The sequence below is a fragment of the Aphelocoma coerulescens genome, chromosome 2, assembly GCF_041296385.1.
Source record: "Aphelocoma coerulescens isolate FSJ_1873_10779 chromosome 2, UR_Acoe_1.0, whole genome shotgun sequence".
NCBI classification, from domain to species: Eukaryota; Metazoa; Chordata; class Aves; order Passeriformes; family Corvidae; genus Aphelocoma; species Aphelocoma coerulescens.
The window spans coordinates 167,996,321-168,018,182 of NC_091015.1; the positions used below are offsets into that span (position 1 = coordinate 167,996,321).

Below are 21,862 nucleotides of genomic sequence, written 5' to 3' on the forward strand. Positions count from 1 at the left end.
TCCCCTCAGGAGCTGAATTTTGGGGATTTTTTCCAGGTGGAAAATTGGGAATTTTGGTTTGGGAGAAGCTGGTTTTCCCAGAGCTCTGGATTCCGTTTGGGAGATGAATTTTGGGGCATTTTCCCGGTGGAAAGTTGGGAATTTTGGTTTGGGAGGAGGTGGTTTTTTCCAGAGGTCTGGATTCCCTTCAGGAGCTGAATTTTGCGTTTTTTTCAGGTGGAGAATTGGGAATTCTGGTTTGGGAGGAGGTGGTTTTTCCCAGAGGTCTGGATTTCATTTGGGAGATGCGTTTTGGGGATTTTTCCAGGTGTTTCTTGCTGGAAATTGGGAATTTTGGTTTGGGAGGAGCTGTTTTTCCCAGAGCTCTGGATTCCCTTCAGGAGCTGAATTTTGGGGGATTTTTCCGGGCAGAAAATTGGGAATTTTCCTTCAGAATAAGCCATTTTTCCCAGAGCTCCAGATTTCCTCTGGATGCTGAATTTTGGGGATTTTTCCAGGTGTTTCCCACTGGAAAATCGGGAATTTTTCTTTGGGAGCAGCCGCTTTTCCCAGAGCTCCTGATTCCCTTTGGGAGCTGAATTTTGGGGGGATTTTTCCAGGTGTTTCATGCTGGAAAATTGGGAATTTTGCTTTGGGAGCAGCCGCTTTTCCCGGAGCTCCAGATTTCCTCTGGATGCTGAATTTTGGGGATTTTTCCAGGTGTTTCCCACTGGAAAATTGGGAAATTTGCTTCGGAAGCAGCCGCTTTTCCCAGAGGTCCAGATTCCCTTTGAGAGCCGAATTTTGGGGGGATTTTTCCAGGTGTTTTGTGCTGGAAAATCAGGAATTTTCCTTCGGAATAAGCCATTTTTCCCAGAGCTCTGGATTCCCTTCAGGAGCTGAATTTTGGGGGGATTTTTCCAGGTGTTTCGTGCTGGAAAATCGGGAATTTTGCTTCAGGAGCAGCCGCTTTTCCCGGAGCTCCTGAGCGCGCTCCTCCTCCTCCTCCTCCTCCAGGCGGCGCTCCCGGCGCATCCATCGGATTTTGGGATACCCAGGCTGGGATCCGGCCGTTCTCCCAAGCCCCTCCGCTCCCCCTTTTTCCCAGGATTTCTTCCCTCTCTGCTCACCTTTCCCAGCGCTCCTTTTCCCTCCGTCCCGGCCGTGCCATTCCCTAAATCCCACAAATGCCCCAAATCCCGTCCTTTTCCCGCAGCCACACCTGCGCCATGTGGAGGGCGCTGGGCACGGAGCCTTCCCTGACTTCCCAAATCCTGGAGCAGCTCCTGGAGACGCTGAGCCGGGAGATTCCCTACAAGGAGAGCAAATCCTTCCTGCTGGGAAGCGGCTCCGAGCGCGTGGCCACCCCCCTGCCCCTGGCCGTGAGTATCCCACGGAATTCCCACGGAATTCCCGCGGAATTCCCGCGGAATTCCCGCAATCCCGGGGTCCCCTTCAGTCGGGACCCCTTTGGATCCGGGAGAGTTGTCCCTGGATATCCGGGAAGAGCCTCCAGGTGGGAAGAGCTTCCCAAGTGGGAAAAAATATTCCCGGGTGGAAAAATCATTCCCAGGGATCCGTTCCCGAGGGATGTTTGCGCTTAAGCCATTCCCAAAAAAAAAAAACCAAAAAAGAACCCATTTGGAAGCTTCCCAAACTGGAAAAGAGCTGGGAAAATTCCCTTTTCCTCCTCCTCGGGACCCTCTGGGAGCAATTCCCACCCCACGTGTCCCGAATTTATCCCGGGTCGCTCCAGCTTGGGAATCCATCGGGAATCAGGGAGCAATTCCAGGGAATCAGGGAGCAATTCCCACCCCAGACTTTGGGTTTGGGGCCCAGCATCCATCGGGAATCAGGGAGCAATTCCAGGGAATCAGGGAGCAATTCCCACCCCAGACTTTGGGTTTGGGGCCCAGCATCCATCGGGAATCAGGGAGCAATTCCAGGGAATCAGGGAGCAATTCCCACCCCAGACTTTGGGTTTGGGGCCCAGCATCCATCGGGAATCAGGGAGCAATTCCAGGGAATCAGGGAGCAATTCCCACCCCACACTTTGGGTTTGGGGTCCGGAATCCATCGGGAATCAGGGAATAATTCCATCAGGAATCAGGGAATAATTCCCAGGGAATCAGGGAGCAATTCCCACCCCAGACTTCGGGTTCAGGGTCTGGAAACCCTCAGGAATCAGGGATCAATTCCCAGGGAATCAGGGAACAAGTCCCACCCCACACTTTGGGTTTGGGGTACGGAATCCCTCGGGAATCAGGGAGCAATTCCCAGGGAATCAGGGAGCAATCCCAAGGAATCAGGGAGCAATTCCCACCCCACACTTCGGGTTTGGGGCCCAGAATCCATCGGGAATCAGGGAGCAATCCCAAGGAATCAGGGAACAATTCCCACCCCACACTTTGGGTTTGGGGTCCGGAATCCATTGGGAATCAGGGAACAATCCCAAGGAATCAGGGAGCAATTCCCAGGGAATCAGGGAGCAATCCCAAGGAATCAGGGAACAATTCCCACCCCAGACTTCGGGTTTGGGGCCCAGAATCCATCGGGAATCAGGGAGCAATTCCCAGGGAAGCAGGGATCAATTCCCACCCCACACTTTGGGTTCAGGGTCTGGAAACCCTCAGGAATCAGGGATCGATTCCCAGGAATCAGGGCACAATTCCAAGGAATCAAGGATCAATTCCCAGGAATCAGGGCACAATTCCAAGGAATCAAGGATCAATTCCCAGGAATCAGGGTACAAATCCCCCCCCCTCCCAGTTTATCCCGAATAATTCCCCCCCTGGAGCCCCTCCGCACCCAGAACCCACCTCCTTCCCCAACCCTAAAGCCCCGCTCAGGAAAACCCCAAATCCCTGGAAGTGGCGGCAGGGGTTAAACTCCGGGAGCCGGCAGCGGGCAGAAGGAGCGGAAAAAGGCCTTTTCCGAGCTCTCCTTTCCCGGGAGATTCCCGCAATTCCCGCTGCCTTCGCAGGCCACGTGCGCCCTGGATGAGCTCATGTCTGTGCCGGAGGCGGCGGCCGCGGTCCTGGAGCGATTCCCGAACCTTTTCCAGAGCCTCCTGCTGCGCCTCGGCTGCTCCGTGGGGGTCCAGCTCCCGAAATTCCTGCAGGGCCGGGAAAAGCGGAGCCAGCTCGGCTCGGCCCCGCGCAGCCTCCAGCCCTGCAGGTGCGGGGGAAAGGCAGGGAATTCCTTGGGAAAAGGGGGGGTGGGGGGAAGGGTGGGAGAATGGGATGGATGGGGTTGGGATGGGATGGGATTGATGGGATTGATGGGATGGGATGGGATGGGATGGGATGGGATGGGATGGGATGGGATGGGATGGGATGGGATGGGATGGGATGGGATGGGATTGATGGGATTGATGGGATTGGATTTGTGGGATTTATAGGATGGGATGGAAATGAGACAGGGATGGGATGGGATGGGATTTATGGGATTTATGGGATTTATGGGATTTATGGGATTGATGGGATGGGATTGGATTTGTGGGATTTATAGGATGGGATGGAAATGAGACAGGGATGGGAATAGGATGGGATGGGAATGGGATTTATGGGATTTATGGGATGGAATGGGATGGGATTTATGGGATGGGATGGGATGGGATGGGATGGGATGGGATGGGATCCATGGGATGGGATCCATGGGATTTGTGGGATTTATAGGATGGGATGGGAATGAGATGGGATTTCATGGATAATGGAATAGGATTTATAGGATGGAATGGGATGGGATTTATGGGATGGAATGGAATGGGATGGCAATGGGGTGGGATGGGATTTATTGGATGGGATCCATGGGATGGGATAGGATTTATGGGTTTTACGGGATTTCTGGGATTTCTGGGCCTTATAGAATGGGATGGGATGGGATTTCTGGGATAATGGGATGGGATGATGGGATTGGATGGGATTTCTGGGATCTATAGGATGGGATGGGATTTCTGGGATAATGGGATGGGATGGGATGGGATGGGATGGGATGGGATGGGATGGGATGGGATGGGATTTCTGGGATTTATAGGATGGGATGGGATAGAAATGGGAATGGGATGGGATTTATGGGATAATGGGATGGGATGATGGGATGGGATTTCTGGGATCTATAGGATGGGATGGGATCCATGGGATGGGATAGGATGGGATGGGATGGGATGGGATGGGATGGGATGGGATGGGATGGGATGGGATGGAAACCAAGGCTTGGGCTGCGATGTTGGGATTAGGAAGTTGGGAAGCAGGAATGGGATGGAGCCTCCGGAGCGGGGTCGGGATCGTTGGAGCAGATTCCCAAAAAAAAAGGAGGAGTGAGGGTGTGAATTCCAGGGAAACAATGGATGCCCCATCCCTGGAATTGTCCCAGGCCGGGCTGGAGCATCCCGGGATAGCGGGAGCTGCCCCGTGGCAATGGGATCATCCCGAAATCCCACCCATCCCACCCCATTCCCCGATTCCCGGATTTCCCGTCCCCAGCAGGCGGCTGCATCCCGAGCTTTCCCTAATTAGTCCTTAATGAATCCCGGGAAAGCCCCAGAGGCTCCCGGGATGCTCCGAGGCCTCTCGGGCGCTCCGGGGTTTTTTTTTTTCCCCCCGGAATTTCGCAGTTCCCGTTCCTTGTCCTGCTTTTCCCTTGGCCATCCACGGCAGGGACAGCTCCACCAGGATCTTCCCAGCTCCTCTGGGGGATTTTTTGGGAAAACTCAGGGAATTTTCCATCGGGAATTCAGCTTTGGGGCTCTTCCTCGACTCCTTTCCCATTCCTTGGGTTTTTCCCACGGGCTCCTGGATCCTTTGGTTCTTAGGGAATCACGGAATGGCAGAGGTTGGAAAACCTCTGGGATCATCCCATCCCGGCCAGCCGTGAATCCGAGGATTCTCCAGAGGCCCGGGAAGGTTTTTCAGGGCGCTTCCCATGTTCGGGATCAATTTTCCATCGTTATTCCCAAATTTCCAGCATTCCAGAGGCATCCCTGGGTGTCCCTGCCCCTGCTGGAATCCTTGGGATTCTCCCACCCCCCCAAATTCCAGAGGTTCCCCGGGGAAAGGGAACAAATCCCAGTGGGAATATCTGGGGCAGCACCTCCAAAGGCCGATCCCGAATCCCAGATTTCCTTCGTGTGTGGGATCCCCGCTCCGACAGCCGGGATTTATCCCTGGCTGCTCTTCCCGGTGTTTTGACGGGATAACGGATCTTTTCCAGATGTTGCTCCGCGGCAGAGCGATCCCAGCCCCGTAAAACGCTCATTCCATGAAAAACAAATTCCTTCAAGTAGCTCCGGAGTTTTTCCCTTCCCAGTTTTTTGTCTTGGTTCCCGTTGCCGGCGCGCTGGGAAGGAGCTGGGATCGCTCCAGCTCCGGCATTCCCCGGGCACGGAATTCCCTCGGGACATCCCAGATGGAGCTGGATCCAATCCCGGATCCAATCCCAGATCCAATCCCAAATCCAATCCCAAACTCGGTCTCAAACCCAATTCCAGATCCAATCCTGAATCCCATCCCGGATCCAATTCCGGTTCCAATCCAGAATCCAATCCCGGATCCAATCCTGGATCCAGTCCAGAATCCAATCCCAGATCCAATTCCGGTTCCAATCCAGAATCCAATCCCGAATCCAATCCCAGATCCAATTCCGGCTCCAATCCCAAATCCAATCCAGAATCCAATCCTGGATCCAAATCTAATCCCAAACCCAGTCCCAAACTCAATCTCAAACCCAGTCCCAGATCCAATCCTGAATCCAGTCCCAGATCCAATTCCGGTTCCAATCCCAAATCCAATCCTGGATCCAGTCCAGAATCCAATCCCAAATCCAATCCCAAACCCAGTCTCAAACCCAATCCTGAATCCAATCCCGGATCCAATTCCGGCTCCAATCCCAAATCCAATCCCGGATCCAAATCCAATCCCAAAATCAGTCCCAGATCCAATCCTGAATCCAATTCGAAACTCAGTCCCAGATCCCAGATCCAATCTCAAACCCCAATCCCAAACCCAATCCCAAACTCAGTCCCAGTTCCCGATCCAATCCCAAACCCAAACTCAATCCCAGATCCCAGATCCAATCCTGAATCCAATCCCAAACTCAATCCTAGATCCCAGATCCAATCCCAAACCCAATCCTAATCCCAGATCCAATCCTGAATCCAATCCCAAACCCAATCCCAAATTCAATCCCAGATCCCAGATCCAATCCCAAACCCAATCCCACGCCCAGTCCCAGATCCAATCCTGAATCCAATCCCAAACCCAGTCCCAGATCCAATCCTGAGTCCAATCCCAGACCCAATCCCAAACCCAGTCCCAATCCTGAATCCAGTTCCAAACTCAATCCCCGATCCCAGATCCAATCCTGAATCCAATCCCAAACCCAGTCCCAGATCCAATCCTGAATCCAATCCCAAACTCAATCCCCGATCCCAGATCCAATCCTGAACCCAATCCCAAACTCAGTCCCCGATCCCAGATCCAATCCTGAACCCAATCCCAAATTCAATCCCAGATCCAATCCTGAATCCAATCCCAAATCCAATCCCAAACCCAATCCCAAACTCAATCCCCGATCCCAGATCCAATCCCAAACCCAATCCCAAACTCAATCCCCGATCCCAGATCCAATCCCAAACCCAATCCCAAACTCAATCCCCGATCCCAGATCCAATCCTGAATCCAATCCCAAACTCAATCCCAGATCCCAGATCCAATCCCAAACCCAATCCCACACCCAGTCCCAGATCCAATCCTGAGTCCAATCCCAGACCCAATCCCAAACCCAGTCCCAATCCTGAATCCAGTTCCAAACTCAATCCCCGATCCCAGATCCAATCCTGAATCCAATCCCAAACCCAGTCCCAGATCCAATCCTGAATCCAATCTCAGACCCAATCCCAAACCCAGTCCCAAACTCAGTCCCAGATCCAATCCTGAATCCAATCCCAAACTCAATCCCCGATCCCAGATCCAATCCTGAATCCAATCCCAAACCCAGTCCCAGGTCCAATCCTGAATCCAATCCCGAACTCAATCCCCGATCCCAGATCCAATCCTGAATCCAATCCCAAACTCAGTCCCCGATCCCAGATCCAATCCTGAATCCAATCCCAAACTCAGTCCCCGATCCCAGATCCAATCCTGAATCCAGTTCCAAACTCAATCCCAGATCCAATCCCAAACCCCATCCCAATCCCATTCCCTTTTCCAGCTGCGCCGTGGAGACGCTGAAGGCGATGCTGGAGCGCGCCGGGAACGACGATGTCGTCCGGGATGTGGGAAGCGCCGGAGGCTGGGAATTGATGGGAATTCCTGAGCGGCACCACGACGGAATCGCCCTCCTGGCCGGGTAGGGAATTCCGGGGGGCGGGAAGCGGAGCTGGATGGGATTTAGGGGAATTCCGGGATTTTTGGATGGGGTGGGATCGTCCTGCTGCCGGGAATGCAGCTGGAGCTGGATGCTGGTCCCGGTGTTGTCAATCCCAGTGTGGAATTCCCGTTGTCCCCAGTCCCAGTGTGGGATTCCCAGTGCCACTGGTCCCGCTTTGGGATTCCCAATGTCCCCCATCCCAGTATGGAATTCCAGTGCCATTGATCCCACTCTGGAATTCCCAGTGCCACTGATCCCAGTCGGGAATTCCAATGCCACTGATCCCAGTCGGGAATTCCCAGTACCATTGATCAAAATATGGAATTCCAGTGCCACTGATCCCAGTATGGAATTCCAATGCCATCAATCCCAGTATGGAATTCCCAGTACCATTGATCAAAATATGGAATTCCAGTGCCACTGATCCCAGTATGGAATTCCAGTGCCATTGATCCCACTCTGGAATTCCCAGTGCCACTGATCCCAGTGTGGAATTCCTGTTGTCCCCAGTCCCAGTATGGAATTCCGAGTGCCTTTGATCCCAATATGGAATTCCCAGTACCACTGATCCCACTGCGGAATTCCCAGTGCCACTGATCCCAGTGTGGAATTCCCAGGGCCATTGATCCCAGTATGGAATTCCTGTTGTCCCCAATCCCACTGCAGAATTCCAAGTGCCACTGATCCCAGTATGGAATTCCAATGCCATCGATCCCACTCTGGAATTCCCAGTACCATTGATCCCAGTGTGGAATTCCAGTGCCACTGATCCCAGTATGGAATTCCAGTGCCCTTGGTCCCACTATGGAATTCCCAGTGCCATTGATCCCAATATGGAATTCCAGTGCCATTGATCCCAGTATGGAATTCCCATTGATCCCAGTATGGAATTCCAATGCCATTGATCCCAGTATGGAATTCCCATTGATCCCAGTATGGAATTCCCAATGGCATTGATCCCAATATGGAATTCCAGTGCCATTGATCCCACTGTGGAATTGCAGTGCCATTGATCCCAATATGGAATTCCCAGTGCCATCAATCCCAGTATGGAATTCCCAGTGCCATTGATCCCACTCTGGAATTCCCAATATGGGATTCCCGCTGTCTCCGATCCCATTTCCCGTCATTCCCATGGCTGGGCTCCTTCCCTTCCCTGTTCCCACTTCCATGGGATCAACACCCAAAGGACCCCATGGAAAACTTCTCCCTTTTCCCGCTGCTGCATCCCTGGGATTCCTGGACGATGCCAGCACATCCCATCCCGTCATTCCCGGGAAATTCCCAGTGCTGGAGGTGGCAAGACCCCATCCTGGTTCATCTTGGGAATAACCCCCAGTTTGGGATTGGGATTTTCCAGCCTTAGGGAACCTCCCAAACATTCCGGAGGGACTCATCCCAAAAAAACCCGGATGGGGTGTCCGGGATGCTCCAGATCCTTCTCTGTGGATCAATGCCGGTTTCCACGCCGGGCGTTGTCCTGCCTGGGCGCAGGAATTCCCGGGATTCCCGGGATTCCGAGTGCCGTTCCCACCCAGGGCGATGGCTCGGCTCTGCGGGCCCCGGCTCCCGCAGATCGTCCGGAGCCTCATCCCGGTCCTGGGAAGCGTCTTCGAGTGCCAGAGGGTCACCAGCACCGCGTTCCTGGCCGAGGTGAGGGGAAAAAACGGGGAATATCCGGCTGTTCGTCCATCCATGGTTCCATCCATCCATCCCTCCCTCCATCCATCCATGGATCCATCCCTCCATGGATCCATCCCTCCATCCATGGATCCATTGATCCTTCCATTCATGGATCCATCCCTCCATCCATGGATCCATCGATCCCTCCATTCATGGATCCATCCCTCCATCCATGGATCCATGGATCCATCCATCCATCCTTCCATCCACCCATCCATCCATGGATTCATCCCTCTATCCATCCATCCCTCCATCCATGGATCCATCCCTCCATCCATCATCCATGGATCGGTCCATTCCTCCATCCATCCATCCATCCATCCATCCATCCATCCCTCCATCCCTCCATCCATGGATCCATCCATCATCCATGGATCCATCCCTCCATCCATCCCTCCATGGATCCGTCCATTTCTCCCTCCATCCATCCATCCATCCATGGATCCATCCCTCCATCCATGGATCCATCCATCCATCACTCCCTCCATTTTTGACTCCACCTTTTCCCAGCTCCATCCTTCCATCCCACCCCACCCCATCCCATCTTGTCCCGTCCCATCTCATCCCACCCCACTCCACCCCATCCCACCCCATCCCATCCCACCCCATCCCACCCCATCCCATCCCACCCCATCCCACCCCATCCCATCCCATCCCAAGGAATGAAGTGACTCCATCCCATTCCCAACCCCGCATCCATCGGATCTGTTTCCACGGAGCAGCTCCGAGCTCCATCCCCACCAAAATCTCCATCCCAAATCCCCAATTCCGGGCCCTGCTTGGAGCCCATCCCGGAATCTGGAGCGCGATTGGATCCCGGAGGTTGGAAAATTCCAACGGGAGCTGAGGGCAAGGGAAAGAGAATTCCAGCAGATCCGGGGGAGAGGGATGAGGATGAGGGGAAATTCCAGGCTCGGCATGGAGGGGATAGATGGGAAAGGAGGATCGGGATGGGACCGGAGCATCGGATCCGTAGGGTGGCCACCACCATCCCAAGCTCTCCATCACTCCTTCCCAAATTCCCAACTTTTCCCAATCCCCGCATCCCACCTGGGAATTCACCCTGGATTATCCCAGAGCGGCTCCAACCGTGGCTCTTCCCGGGAATTCCGGCTCCTCCCTCCTGGATCCCGGGGTTTTTCCCAGTGTATCCCGAGGTTTTTTCTCCTTTCTCCAGCTCCTCAACCACAACGTGGTGAACGACCTGATCCTGCTGGAGCCGCTCCTGGATGCGCTGACGGCTCTGGAAAAGGATTCCAGCCTCCTGGTGCGGATCCTGGCGCTCCGGGGGCTCGGGAATGTCGCCTCGGGATGCCCGGAAAAGGTGGGAGCAGCTCCTGCGGATCCGGGATCTGGAGGGGCAGGACGCAGGGAATGAATTCCCGCTTCCGCAGGGAAGGGCTGGGTGGATGTTGGAATTCCCCCAAAAACATTGGGATGAGGTTCTGTGGGATGGGGAGGAAGCTCCTGGGACTGGGATGCGCTGGGAGGCTCCGAATCCTAAAAATGCTTCAGCTGCTGCCGGGAATTTCTCCGGAGCCATTCCCGGCAATCCCGGAGCCATTTCCGGGGGGGAGGGTGGGGGAGGGGGATTCTCCCCAGCCCCACATTCCAGGGATCCCCGGGAACATTTCCTGGCACCTCGGAGCCGCCGGAATTCCAGCTGGGATCGGCCCCTTTTCCCAGCTTTTCCTGGGAATCCCCGGCCTCAGTCCCTGCCCTGCTTCCTGAGGCCGCCCATCCCCGTTTGCCCGCAATTCCAGGGGGATATTCCCGAAAATCCCAGCCCGAGGCCGTTCCCTCTGCTCCTGTCCCTGTTCCCTGCCAGCAGATCCCGCCCTGGATCCCCCCTGGATCCCTTCAATCCCACTTTTCTCCCGGGAATTCCCCATTCCCTTTTTCCCATTCCCAAAACCCCTGGAAAAGGCCCTGCAAGGGGCTCCGAGATTTCCCTTTTTTCCCCCCCTTTCCCACCAATTCCAGCACTTCCCAGGGGGAACATTCCCGAAAATCCCACCTAAACCTCCCCTGGCACAACTTCCCTCCCCGCTGGATCCCTCCTGGGATCCCTTCAATCCCGCTTTTCTCTGGGATCAGCCCCCCCCCAGCTCCCTCCCTGGGGGGGGGTTCCAGGTCCCTTTTCCCGGCCGTGATCCCGCTTTTCCGGCAGATCCGGAGGCACGGCTCGCAGCTGCTGGCCTCCATGGTCAACGGCATGGACGACAAGGACGATCCCAACAATCTGGTGGCCCTGGAGGCCATGTCCAGCCTCTCCAAGCTCCTGGATCACCTGGAAGAGCGGGATGTGCAATCCATGCTGCTCCACATCGCCATCCGCATCCGGCCCTTCTTCGACAGCGTAAGGAGCCATCCCGGGAATTCCCGGAGTTGGGAGTTGGGCCAGGGGTCCATCCCGTGGGATTTTCTGTTCCCAAGTCTCTCCCTCATCCTGGGATGCCTCCTGGATGTTCATCCATGCTCCTGTGCCGAGCTCATGGTGCCACTGGGGTTGTCCCGTTGGAATTGTCCCACCGGAATTGTCCCACTGGAATTGTCCCACCGGGATCGTCCCATTGGGATCGTGCCATTGGAATTGTCCCACTGGAATTGTCCCAGTGGAATTGTCCCATTGGGATCGTGACATTGGAATTGTCCCACCGGAATTGTCCCACCGGAATTGTCCCACTGGAATTGTCCCATTGGGATCGTGCCATTGGGATCATCCCATTGGAATTGTCCCACCGGAATTGTCCCAGTGGAATTGTCCCACTGGAATTGTCCCACTGGGATCACCCCATTGGAATTGTCCCCCTGGAATTGTCCCCCCGGGATCGTCCCCTGGGCATGGGACAATGGGGATGGTGGGAACAGGGGGATGGGAATAGTGGGAATAATGGGATGGGAATGGTGGGAATAATGGGATGGGAATGGTGGGAACAGCGGGATAGGAATGGTGGGGATTTTGGGAATCACAAGATGGGGATTTTGGGATCTGAGGCTGGAGATTTTGGGATCACAAGATGGGGATTTTGGGATCTGAGGCTGGGGGTTTTGGGATCACTGGGCTGGAGATTTTGGGATCTCAGGCCGAGGATTTTGGGATCTGAGGCTGGGGATTTTGGGATCTCAGGCTGGGGATTTTGGATCACAGGATGGGGATTTTGGGATCTCAGGCTGGGGATTTTGGGATCACAAGATGGGGATTTTGGGATCTGAGGCTGGGGATTTTGGGATCTCTGGCTGGGGATTTTGGGATCACAAAATGGGGATTTGGGATCTCAGGCCGAGGATTTTGGGATCTGAGGCTGGGGATTTTGGGATCTCAGGCTGGGAATTTTGGCATCTCAGGCTGGGGATTTTGGGATCTCAGGCTGGGGATTTTGGGATCTCAGGCTGGGGATTTTGGGATCATAGGCTGGGGATTTTGGGATCACAAGATGGGGATTTGGGATCTTAGGCCGAGGATTTTGGGATCACAAGATGGGGATTTTGGGATCACAAGATGGGGATTTGGGATCTCAGACTGGGGATTTTGGGATCACAAGATGGGGATTCTGGCATCTCAGGCTGTGGATTTTGGGATCTCAGGCTGGGGATTTTGGGATCTCAGGCTGGGGATTTTGGGATCACAGGCTGGGGATTTTGGGCTCGCCGGCTGGGATTCGCTCCCGCTGACGCCGCTTTCCCGCCTTTTCCCAGGAGCAGCCGGATCTGCGGCGCTCCTCCATCGTCCTCTTCGGGAACCTGTCCCGCTTCGGCCGCGCCGACTCCGAGGTTTTCTCGGAGCAGGTCCTGAACGGGCTGGTGACGCTCCTGCTGCACCTGCAGGATCCCTGCCCCGACGTCGTCAAGGTCGGGCCCCGTCCCCGCTGCCGGCGAATCCCGGGAATGCCGGGAATTGCCCCCGCGCCCACCAGCGCCCCCGCAATTCCCGGTTTTTCCAGGCCTGCAAGTTCGCGCTGCGGATGTGCGGGCCCGGCCTGGGCTGCGAGGGGCTGCGGGAAATGTTCGGGAATCACCTGCGGGAAGAGCGGGGGCTGCACTACGGGGAGTTCATCAACGACGTCTGCAAGTTCCTGGTGCGGGATGGGGACGGGAAGGGAGCGGGAGCGGGAATGGGGCAGCGGGAATGGGACATTGGGAATGGGACATTGGGAATGGGACATTGGGAATGGGACATTGGAAGCAGGAGCGGGATCGGGAATGGGACATTGGGAACGGGACGTTGGGAATGGGACATTGGGAATGGGACATTGGAAGCAGGAGCGGGATCGGGAATGGGACATTGGGAACGGGACATTGGGAATGGGACATTGGGAATGGGACATTGGGAGCAGGAGCAGGATCGGGAATGGGACGGTGGGAATGGGACGTTGGGAATGGGACATTGGGAGCAGGAGCGGGATCGGGAATGGGACATTGGGAACGGGACATTGGGAATTGGACATTGGGAATGGGACATTGGGAGCAGGAGCGGGATCGGGAATGGGACGGTGGGAATGGGACATTGGGAATGGGACATTGGGAGCAGGAGCGGGATCGGGAATGGGACGGTGGGAACGGGACATTGGGAATGGGACACTGGGAATGGGACATTGGGATCAGGAGCGGGATCGGGAATGGGACATTGGGAATGGGACATTGGGAACGGGACATTGGGAATGGGACACTGGGAATGGGAAATTGGGAGCAGGAGTGGGATCGGGAATGGGACATTGGGAATGGGACATTGGGGGAGGGATCGGGAATGGGAATGGGAAATTGGGAGCGGGAATGGGACATTGGGATTGGGATATTGGGAGCAGGAATGGGACATTGGGAGCAGGAATGGGAATGGGAAATTGGGAGCGGGAATGGGACATTGGGATTGGGATTGGGATGGGGACATTGGGATTGGGACACTGGGATTGGGATTAGGATGGGGACATTGGGAGCGGGAATGGGACATTGGGAATGGGACACTGGGAATGGGACATTGGGAGCAGGAGCAGGATCGGGAATGGGACAGTGGGAATGGGACATTGGGAACGGGACATTGGGAACAGGACATTGGGAGCGGGATCGGGAATGGGAATGGGACATTGGGAGCGGGAATGGGACATTGGGATTGGGATTGGGATGGGGACATTGGGATTGGGATGGGGACATTGGGATTGGGATTGGGACATTGGGAGTGGGAATGAGGCATTGGGATCGGGATTGGGACGTTGGGATTGGGACATTGGGAGCGGGAATGGGACATTGGGATTGGGATTGGGAATGGGGACATTGGGAGCGGGATCGGGAATGGGACATTGGGATCGGGAATGGGACATTGGGAGCAGGAATGGGACATTGGGAGCGGGATTGGGACGTTGGGATTGGGATTGGGAATGGGACATTGGGATTGGGATTGGGACACTGGTAGTGGGAATGGGACATTGGGAGCGGGAATGGGACATTGGGATCGGGAATGGGACATTGGGAGCAGGAATGGGATCGGGAATGGGAATGGGACATTGGGAATGGGACATTGGGATTGGGAATGGGACATTGGGATTGGGATTGGTACATTGAGAGTGGGATTGGGACATTGGGATTGGGATGGGGAGGGGGACCTTGGGATTGGAAATGGGGCATTGGGAGAGGGATTGGGACATTGGGAGCGGGAATGGGACATTGGGATTGGGAATGGGAATGGGGACATTGAGATTGGGACATTGGGAGCGGGATAGGGAATGGGACATTGGGATCGGGAATAGGACATTGGGATCAGGATCGGGAGCGGGAATGGGACATTGGGAGCGGGAATAGGACATTGGGGATGGGACATTGGGAAGGGGATTGGGAATGGGACATTGGGAGCGGGATTGGGGCATTGGGAGCGGGAATGGGATTGGGAATGGGATCGGGAATGGGAATGGGACATTGGGAATGGGACATTGGGATTGGGAATGGGACATTGGGATCAGAATCAGGATCGGGATTGGGAATAGGGGATTGGGATTGGTATCTGGATTGGGATCAGGATTGGGATTGGTATTGAATGGGATTGGGAATGGGAATGGGATTGGGATTGGGACACTAGGAGCAAGGTTGGGATCGGGAATGGGATCGGGATTGGGAATGGGATTGGGATTGGGAATGGGACACTGGGGGATGTGGAAAAGTGGGAATTGGGATTGGGATATGAGGATGTGGGAATGTGGGAATGGGATTGGGGATAATTGGGAATGTGGGAATGGGAACACCGAGGGGACTCCGAGGGCTCCCATTTCCCTGCGTGTCCGGAGTGTCCGGAGTGTCCGGAGTGTCCGCGGCTCCTCCACGTCCCGAGAGTCCCCATATCCCCAATGCCCTGATGTCCCCAAATATCCCAAATATCCCAAATATCCCAAATAGCCCCGAGGTCCCCAGTGGTGTCCCCGATGTCCCCGATCCCCCCAACATCCCTGACATCCCAAATCCCCCCCGATGTCCCCGATGTCCCCAACATCCCTGACATCCCAAATCCCCCCAATGCCCCCAATGTCCCCAATGTCCCGTCTGACCCCAATGTCCCAGACACCCCCAATGTCTCCAATGTCCCCTTTGTCCCTTCTGACCCCGCTGTCCCCAATGTCCCCAGTGTCCCCTCTGTCCCCTCTGTCCCGCCTGTCCCCAATGTCCCAGACGTCCCCACTGTCCCCAACGTCCCCTCTGTCCCCGCTGTCCCCAATGTCCCAAACACCCCCAATGTCCCCTCTGTCCCTTCTGACCCCGCTGACCCCGCTGTCCCCAATGTCCCAAACGTCCCCAATGTCCCCAATGTCCCCGCTGTCCCACCTGTCCCCGCTGTACCCAATGCCCCCAATGTCCCCAATGTCCCCAATGTCCCCTCTGTCCCACCTGACCCCGCTGTCCCCTCTGTCCCCGCTGTCCCCAATGTCCCAGACGCCCCCAATGTCCCCAATGTCCTGTCTGACCCCGCTGTCCCCACTGTCCCCAATGTCCTGTCTGACCCCGCTGTCCCCAATGTCCCCAATGCCCCCAATGTCCCCAATGTCCCCGCTGTCCCCAGTGTCCCCAATGTCCCCTCTGTCCCCTCTGACCCCTCTGTCCCGTCTGACCCCGCTGTCCCCAATGTCCCCCCTGTCCCCAATGTCCCAGACGTCCCCACTGTCCCCAACGTCCCCTCTGTCCCCACTGTCCCCAACGTCCCCTCTGTCCCCGCTGTCCCCAATGTCCCAAACGCCCCCAATGTCCCCAATGTCCCCTCTGTCCCCCCTGACCCCTCTGTCCCCTCTGTCCCACCTGACCCCAATGCCCCCAATGTCCCCAATGTCCCCAGTGTCCCCAGTGTCCCCTCTGTCCCCGCTGTCCCGCCTGACCCCGCTGTCCCCGCTGTCCCCGCTGTCCCCGCAGATGCGCAGCCACCCGGCGCTGCTGAGCCGCCTCATCTCCACCAACCTCTTCTACTTCAAGAGCCCCTGGCGGGAGCTGCGGGCGGCGGCGCCCATGTTCATCGGTGAGGGACCGGGACCGGGTGGCCTCGGTCGCCCCGGGGTGGCACCAGCCCTGCGCCTCAAAAAAAGACAGATTGGGGTCCTTCGGGGTATTTTCGGGGCTTTTGAGGTGTTTTGGGGGGTTTTGATATCTCTGGTGGCCCCCATCTTGTCCCCAGGTGGTTTCTGGTCCTGTCACCTCTCGGGGTCACGGTGGTGGCCGCTGTCACCAAGGGGTGACGTCACTCCTGGGGGGCCCCAGGGGAGTTTTGGGTGGTTTTGGGCGCTTTAGTGATTATTTTGGGGGTGTTTTTGGAGTAATTTTGGATGTTTTGGGGTCCCCGGTGACCCCAGTCTTGTCCCCAGGTGGTCCCTGGTCCTGTCACCTCTTGGGGTCACAGTGGTGGCCTCTGTCACCCAGGGGTGACATCGCTCCTGGGGTTCCCCAGGGGAGTTTTGGGTGGTTTTGTGGTAATTTTGGGGGTGTTTTTGGGGTAATTTTGGATGTTTTGGGGTCCCTGGTGACCCCAATCTTGTCCCCAGGTGGTTTCTGGTCCTGTCACCTCTCAGGGTCACGGTGGTGGCCTCTGTCACCAAGGGGTGACGTCACTCCTGGGGTTCCCCAGGGGAGTTTTGGGTGGTTTTGGTTGGTTTTGGGATTACTTTTGGGGTGTTTTTGGGGTAATTTTGGATGTTTTGGGGTCCCTGGTGACCCCAATCTTGTCCCCAGGTGGTCCCTGGTCCTGTCACCTCTTGGGGTCACGGTGGTGGCCTTTGTCACCAAGGGGTGACGTCGCTCCTGAGGGCCCCAGGGGAGTTTTGTGATTATTTTAGGGTTGTTTTTGCGGTAATTTTGGGGGTGTTTTGGGGGTAATTTTGGATGTTTTGGGGTCCCTAGTGACCCCAGTCTTGTCCCCAGGTGGTTTCTGGTCCTGTCACCTCTCAGGGTCACGGTGGTGGCCGCTGTCACCAAGGGGTGACGTCACTCCTGGGGGGCCCCAGGGGAGTTTTGGGTGGTTTTGGGCGCTTTAGTGATTATTTTGGGGGTGTTTTTGGAGTAATTTTGGATGTTTTGGGGTCCCTAGTGACCCCAGTCTTGTCCCCAGGTGGTCCCTGGTCCTGTCACCTCTTGGGGTCACGGCGGTGGCCGCTGTCACCACAGGGTGACGTCACTCCTGGGGGGCCCCAGGGGAGTTTTGTGATTATTTTAGGGTTGTTTTTGGGGTAATTTTGGATGTTTTGGGGTCCCTGGTGACCCCAATCTTGTCCCCAGGTGGTCCCTGGTCCTGTCACCTCTCGGGGTCACGGTGGTGGCCTCTGTCACCAAGGGGGGACGTCGCTCCTGGGGGTCCCCAAGGGGATTTTGGGGTGATTTTGGTCGGTTTTGGGGGTGTTTTTGGATGGGGTTTTTTGGGTCATTTTGCAGTTTTTCGGGAATTCTCCCCCTAAAAACGCTGGCTGAGGGCTGGAGCTGCCATTCCCGGCAGGATTTCCCCTCCCTGTGGATGTGGTGTTGGGGGCACGGAATTCCGAGGGCTTTTCCAACCTCCCCGGTTCCCTGTGGGGCTCCCGGGGGGCTCCATCCCAATCCCTGATCCCGAAATTCCCTCAGGATTCCTGGTGCTCCACGTGGACGAAGAGCAGGGCCAGCAGGTGGACCTGGACCAGCTCATCTCCGGTGAGTGGGAATTCCCGAATTCCCGACGGATCCGGAGCCTGATCCCATGGGATGGGGATCTCAGGGATTGGGGTTTCCCAGAGGGACGAGGCTCCAAGGGGATCCTGCTCCCTCCAGAAACTCCGGAGCTCTGAGAGCACTGGGAATATCCCCCCCCCCCCCCCCAAAAAACCCCAAATTAAAAAAAATCCCAAAAAATCCCGGGGAGACGTGGCCGGGATGAGCCTGGAATGTGCGGATTTGGGATGTCGGGATTTTGGGATCAGAGTGGGGACAGCACCGGGGTCATTCCATGGGGGGAATCCGTGGGGATCCGGGCAGATCCTACCCTGGGCTCGGAATTCCGGGGTCTGGGAGCCCCCGCGGTGTCCAGAGGGATCCGAAACTCCCGGGAAGGGCCCTCACCGCCCTCCCCTCGGATCCACCGGAGCCGGGAGCGGGGTGAAGTCACTTTCCTGGATTTCAGGGATTTTTTCCCTGTCACCGCTGACCTCATCCGATGGATCCGAGCCCGGAAACTTCCCGAGCCTTCCAAGGGAGCCGCAAAAACTCTAAAAAAGGGAAAAAGTCTCTTTCCGTTGGCTCCGAGGCCCTTCCAGGAGCACGGGGCCGCTCGGAGCCACGGGCAGCCGGAATTCGTCTGGCTCAGGAATCCTCGGGATTCAGCGGGATCCGGGGGGGCTCCGATTCCCCCGGAGCGGCCCCGGGATGCCCCAGGAATGAGGGAAAATCCCGAGGGATGCGGAGGCCGGGGTAAACAAGCTACTGGAAAAAGCTTGGAAAAAAGACCTGGATGCGTTCCCGGCTCCCGGGAGCCGCTCCAGGCGTCGGGAATGGGGGGATGGGAGGGGGTTTGGCCGGGAGAATCCCATGGGATTCACTGCCAATCCAGCCCTGGATTCCCGGGATCAAAGGGGCCCCATCCCGGTGCTCCCAGGAGCTTCCCAATCCCCCCATCCCAGGAATCCCAGCAATCCCAGTCGGGCTGGATTTGCCAGATCCGGGGGAATTTTTGCGGATGGAGGATTTTATTGCCGTGGTCACCCAGGATTTGAGGATTGACCGGGAAAGGTTCTGGTGGGAGAACAGGGGGATGAAAAGGGAGGAAAATCCAGGATGAGCCGAGGGATGTTCCCGGCTCGGCTCCTGCTTCCTCCCTGTTTGTCCCGGGATTTTTTTTGGGATGGGAAGAGTGAAAATTGAAATGAAATGGGATTTAAACGAATGGCTCGGGATGATCCCGAAGAAATGAAAACCACAGGATGTTCCGGCTGATCCCAAATAAATTGAAATCGGCAGCGAAGGCATGGGATGATCCCAAAAAACTGAAATGAAAAGCTCGGGATGAAAGTTTTGGGGATTGGGAAGTTCCTGGGAGCACCGGGATGGGGCCCCTTCGATCCTGGGAATCCGGGCCTGGATGGGGAGTGGATCCCATGGGATCGTCCCGGCCAAAGGTCCCTCCCTCCTCCCCCCCCATTTCCAATGCCTGGACTGGCTCCCGGGAGCCGGGAATGAATCCAGGGGGAATTCAGTGGGAATTCAGTAGGAATACAGCAGGAATCCAATGGGAATGCAGCGGGAGTGGGAATACGGGGGGGAATAGGATGGGAATAGTGGGAACACAGCAGGAATAAAGTGGGAATGCAATGGGAATATGGTGGGAATTCCTGGGGCTTCCATGGATGTATCCTGGGATGGGGGATCCCAGTCCTGACCCTGATCCCGACCGATCCCAATCCTGGCCCTGATCCTGATCCCAATGCTGACCCTGATCCTGATCCCAATCCTGATCCTGATCCTGATCCCAATCCTGATCCCAATCCTGATCCTGACCGTGATCCTGATCCCTATCCTGATCCTGATCCCAATCCTGACCTTGATCCTGATTCTGGCCCTGACCCTGACTGATCCTGGTTCTGATCCTAATCCTGATCCCAATCCTAACCCTGATCCCAATCCTGATCCTGACCTTGATCCTGATTCTGGCCCTGATCCTTATCCTGATACTGGTTCTGATCCTGATCCTGACCCTGATCCCGATCCTGATCCCAATCCTGATCCCGATCCTGATCCTGACCCTGACCCTGATCCCAATCCTGACCCTGATCCTGATCCTGATTCTGGTTCTGATCCTAATCCTAATCCTGACCCTGACCCTGACCCTGACCCTGACCCTGATCCTGACCCCAATCCCGATCCCAATCCTGACCCTGATCCTGATCCTGACCCTGATCCTGACGCCAATCCCAATCCTGACCCTGATCCCGATCCTGACCCCAATCCTGACCCTGATCCCAATCCTGATCCTTATCCTGACCCTGATCCTGATCCTGATTCTGGTTCTGGTCCTAATCCTGATCCCAATCCTGACCCTGATCCTGATCCCCATCCTGATCGCCATCCCGATCCCGACCCCGTCCCTGCTGTGCAATTCCAGCCCTGAAGCTGCTCCTGAAGGATCCCGTTCCGGCCGTGCGGATCAAGGTGGCCGAGACCCTGGGACGCCTCGTCCGCCTCCTGTGAATCCTGGCATTCCCGGAATTCCTGGGAATTCCCGGCTCCGCTCAGCAATACCCCGGGGGACTCCCATTCCACGGGAAAAGTCTTCCTGCACCTTCTTCCTCTGCTTCCCACGGGGGGCGAAAAAGTGGGAAAACGGCCGGAATTTGGGATGGGATCCGGGTGGGAGCATCCCGGGATCCGGATGGAGCCCGATCCCACCCATCCACATCCCCCCTGCTGCTGCTGCTTCCCGATGGATCCGGGATCCGTTCCCACCCCGGCAGCCCCCCCCCAGATCCCACTCTGCTGCTTCCCGGTGGGTTTTGGGATCCATTCCCAGAATTCCCACCCTGTACAGAGACCTGTTTTTAAATAAAGCTTTTGGCTCCTGATCCCACTCTGGAATTCTGGGATTCCTTGGGATTTGGGGGATGGGAGGGGGTCACTCCCCCTGTGTCTCCATGGGGATGATCCAGGGGTTCTTCCCGGCCTCTCATCCGTAGGAAAAACCTTGGAATTCTGCAGCTGATCCTGCCTCGTTTCCGTCCCACCTCTGGCTTTTCCTTTGGGATCCTGATCCTGCTCCTGCTCCATTCCCTGACCTCTTTTCCTGGGATAAATCAGATCCAGGGAATCCCATTCTCTGTTTGGGTCACTTCCAGTTTTTCCTTTGGGATCCTGGTCCAGATCCTATTCCAGGTCCCATTCCAGGTCCTGTCCCAGATCCTTTTCCAAGTCCTATTCCAGGTCCCATTCCAGGTTCTATTCCAGATCCTATTCCAGATCCTATTCCAGGTCCCATTCCAGGTCCCATTCCAGGTCCCATTCCAGATCCCATTCCAGATCCCATTTCAGATCCTATTCCAGATCCTTTCCCAGGTCCCATTCCAGATCCCATTCCAGGTCCTTTTCCAGATCCTTTTCCAGGTCCTCCTCCCTCCCAGGGCTCCTTTCCTGGGACATCCCAGATCCAGGGAATCCCATTTTCCATCCTTCCACCATTCCCTGCCTGTCCCACCCCCTTCCCTCTGCCCGGGGTCGCTCTGGATATCCCAGAATATCCCCAGGAAAGCCTGGGAAGCTCCCGGGAATGCCACTGGGAGCATCCAGTGGGATCGGTTTGGGATCCCACCCCTTCCCAGCGAGGCCGAGTTGGGAATTCAGGACACGAAAAACCTGGAATTGT

General features: G+C 56.1%; 1 protein-coding gene and 1 pseudogene across 1 annotated transcript in view; both read left to right on the forward strand.

The window, feature by feature from the left end:
• The window catches only part of MROH1 (maestro heat like repeat family member 1), a 101,282-nt gene extending 80,209 nt beyond the window's left edge, over positions 1–21,073 (forward strand). Inside the window, exons 32-42 of the mRNA XM_069005627.1 lie at positions 1,196–1,361; positions 2,963–3,156; positions 7,189–7,326; positions 8,886–9,000; positions 10,208–10,354; positions 11,201–11,389; positions 12,730–12,882; positions 12,975–13,109; positions 16,414–16,516; positions 18,106–18,171; positions 20,612–21,073. Coding sequence (XP_068861728.1) covers positions 1,196–1,361; positions 2,963–3,156; positions 7,189–7,326; positions 8,886–9,000; positions 10,208–10,354; positions 11,201–11,389; positions 12,730–12,882; positions 12,975–13,109; positions 16,414–16,516; positions 18,106–18,171; positions 20,612–20,697 — 1,492 coding nt within the window. The 3' untranslated portion in view covers positions 20,698–21,073. The remainder of the gene's footprint in view (positions 1–1,195; positions 1,362–2,962; positions 3,157–7,188; positions 7,327–8,885; positions 9,001–10,207; positions 10,355–11,200; positions 11,390–12,729; positions 12,883–12,974; positions 13,110–16,413; positions 16,517–18,105; positions 18,172–20,611) is intronic.
• Positions 4,833–7,179, forward strand: LOC138105532 (tetra-peptide repeat homeobox protein 1-like; annotated as a pseudogene).
• Positions 21,074–21,862: the final 789 nt, after the last annotated feature.